The sequence below is a fragment of the Humulus lupulus genome, chromosome X, assembly GCF_963169125.1.
Source record: "Humulus lupulus chromosome X, drHumLupu1.1, whole genome shotgun sequence".
Classification (NCBI taxonomy): domain Eukaryota; kingdom Viridiplantae; phylum Streptophyta; class Magnoliopsida; order Rosales; family Cannabaceae; genus Humulus; species Humulus lupulus.
In genome coordinates this window covers 118984153-118987350 of record NC_084802.1, presented here as the reverse complement: position 1 = coordinate 118987350, position 3198 = coordinate 118984153, and the positions used below count along the sequence as shown (strand labels likewise).

The window sequence follows — 3198 nt, the reverse complement described above, 5'->3', positions numbered from 1 at the left end:
ATTATTATTGATTTTTTTAAATTTTTAATTTCCAAGAATATAAATTAGTATTACTCATAATTATAAATAATTGAAATAATTAATATGATTTAGGTTCAAAATGGAAGTTAAAAAAAAAAACTAATGCGTTCATAAGCATAGCCTAGTCATACTAAACTTCTCATCACAAATAGGAGGACAAAGTTCTAATCCTCCTCTTCTAATGTAAAAAAAAAAAAAAAAAAACTATGAATATGATTGTATATGTCATTTAAACAAAAAATATAGATTGAGGTTTAAAAATTTGTGCTTATATTTGGTTAAATTTAATTTTGTTTGTTATTTTAACACACCAATCAAAAGTAGAAGCTAAGAATGAATATCTCGTTTGGTTGGCAAGAACTCAGTGACTTTTTCTATCTATTACTGTTTGTGAAGGGTATACTATTCCCAGCCCAACCCAATCCATCTAAATCGCATAGAGTGGTCTATGTGAGTGGATTAAATACTCATCCAAATCTTGATCTTGAATACGGTTGCTCAGCTTAGAGAGGTTGACCTTGAGACCTAATAATTAGGTTTGTTCCTAAATGTGCTAAACTCAAACATAAGTATTTTATTGGTCTTTCAGTTTTAGTTATGCTTTTTGTGTAAGATCCTTATCTTCTCAAAACGAAATTGAGTTAGTTGGTATTCCTTGCATATTGGCTTTTAAATTTTTCCAAAGTTTTCAACTCAGATAATCATAACGCATTGTCGCATTAGATATAAAATAGAAATAATGTATACACTTAAAACCAAAACACACACCTGTCTCGTTGGCGTGCGAGTGAATAGTATCAAGTGAATTGAAAAATCATCACATAATGTTACTTATATTATTATATCTTCCATATTGTACATTTCTTTTTTGGGCGCACAACTTGGTATGGACTGAAGGACTCAGAAAGGATAAATTTTAGTCCTTTAAAAGATAATTATTTGTTTAAAAAAAAGACGCAAAAAAATATTATCAGGTTTAGAAAACAACAACGTCAATTGAGAATCATTCTTGCCGAAAGTCCATCAGGAGGTGGGTCACCCCATTATTGGATAGTTCGCAATTAGACAATATTAAATTCTATATTGTGTGATAATATTGTTTAATTATTCAAATTTATGTAGCGTGTGATAATATTATTGATGCGTTTGGTATAGCTTAGAGTAAATTGAGTACAAAAAACGTGGGAACTCTAATTCTCTTGGATAAGTTGGAACTTGGCGTATATAAAGTACAAATTAAAAATCATTTTTCACTTATAGTTTTGTTTGCCCATAAAAAGCTAAAACATGGGCAATCCAAATTTTACAAGTACATAAAAAATAAAAATACAAAGATGATACGTCATCACGTGATTATCACGTGGAAATTCTTATCCTCTACCGGAGTAAGAACCAGATAATCCAAAGTCCAGAAACTAACATCCACATATTATTCGCCAAGTGTCAACATCTCCTGCTCCACCATTTTTTAATAATAATAATATTATTATTTTAATATTTTAGGGCTGACCCAAAAACAGAGGCGGCAAACTAAACTCACCGAGTTAGGGCTCGCCGGAGCTTTTGAGCAAACAGCCATGGAGCACTCAAATGGGGTAAATGACCCTCCGTTTCAAGCATTTCGACGGTGTTACGGCCACCCAAATGGTCTCTGAGGTATTCGGCGACTGAAGCCGGAACCGAAACGTCCTTATCCGTCTGCATTATACAACAGGGCACCTTGACTAAGCCCAAAACCCCTCTCAGATCACTGTTGAAGACGGTCCGTGATACAAATAGAGTGATATCGGGCCGCATATTGAAAAGGGTACGACTAAATTCCCGGACCGCCTCCGGTACATCAGCCCCGACTGCCAGCGGAGCGAACCCGCTTACCCACGCTTCGTAATTAGCTTCCATTGCCTTGAACACCTTCTCGATCTCGCCTTGCTCGAATCCACCGTGGTAATCCGTGTCGTTTAAGAATCTGTAAATCAATTACCCCCAATTTCTTGATTTTTTTTCCTTTTGAAATTTTCAAATCTCAAGTAATCGAAATTGAATTTTTGGGGAATAGGGTTTTCAGTATTGTCGCTATTAGTATTATAGATGATTTTACCTAGGTGAAGCTCCGACGAGGATGAGCTTGGAAAAGAGGTCGGGGCGGCGAATAGCGGCGAGAATTCCGATCATGGCAGAAACGGAGTGACCGACATAGGCGCAGTGATCCAGGTTTAGGGCGTCAAGAATATTGAGCAAGTCGTCGACAAAGGCGTCGAGAGTGGTGTATCGCCGGAAATCGAAATGAGCCGGGTTGACACTTCCGGCGCAGACAAGGTCGTAGAGTATCACACGATAATTTGGGGTGAAGTAGGGCAGAATGCGTTGCCAAGCCGACTGGTCTGTCCCAAACCCATGGGCCAGCACCAGGTTTCTAGCGCCCGACCCGTCGACCCGAACGTTCAGTGCTTCCAAGATATTGTTGTTACCCATGTCCGTACGTATCTTTTAGTTCTCTCTCTAACTCAGCTTTCTTTTCGGCTCTCTCTTTTCTCTGTGTAATCTTTCCTATCCTGTGTTGTAATATAGTAGAATGAGAAATAAAAATAAATAATTATTGAAATATATATATATATTTATATATATATATATAGTTAAGATTATTAGGTGGGGGTGTTGGGTAGGTATGTTCGGAGGACTTGGGCTCTATGTGTTTTGTGTGGTTTATTTTATGGGTTTGATTTGGAAGTTTCGTATGTATTGAGCGGAGGTTGCTATTTATAATGGGAAAGAAGTATGTTGCATGGTACACTTGGGTTTTTTTTGTTTATTTTTTTTCATATATATATTTTTTTTCTGGTTGTAGTAAATGGTATTAAGACGGAATTGATTTTTGTGGGAATGGATTTAGATTTGGGCATTCCGTGGAAGAGTTTTCATTTTATTGTGAGGTTTTTCTTTCTTTCTAGATAATATATAATTCTATGGTGCATACTTAAAAAAAAAATGTACTGGCCAATACCTTTTATGTTTTTGGCTCGTGAATTATTTTTTGTGTGATTTTTTTATGAACGTGTATATTGTAGTTATTTAGATCATTTTGTAAATATTTAAAAAATTCCGAATAATTTATAGTGCCGAAAACTAGATGCAAACAATTTGTTTTTTACGCGCGTAAATAAAATTAGTTACACGTGT

At 35.6% G+C, this 3198-nt stretch overlaps 1 protein-coding gene across 1 annotated transcript; it reads right to left on the bottom strand.

Moving 5' to 3' along the window:
* Positions 1-1246: 1246 nt before the first annotated feature.
* On the bottom strand, positions 1247-2830 carry LOC133807106 (strigolactone esterase D14). The gene is made up of 2 exons (XM_062245264.1): positions 2120-2830; positions 1247-1987 (listed from the first exon to the last, which is right to left on the bottom strand). Exons 1-2 carry the CDS (start codon positions 2491-2493, stop codon positions 1558-1560), a joined length of 804 nt encoding a protein of 267 aa, XP_062101248.1. The 5' UTR covers positions 2494-2830; the 3' UTR covers positions 1247-1557.
* Positions 2831-3198: the final 368 nt, after the last annotated feature.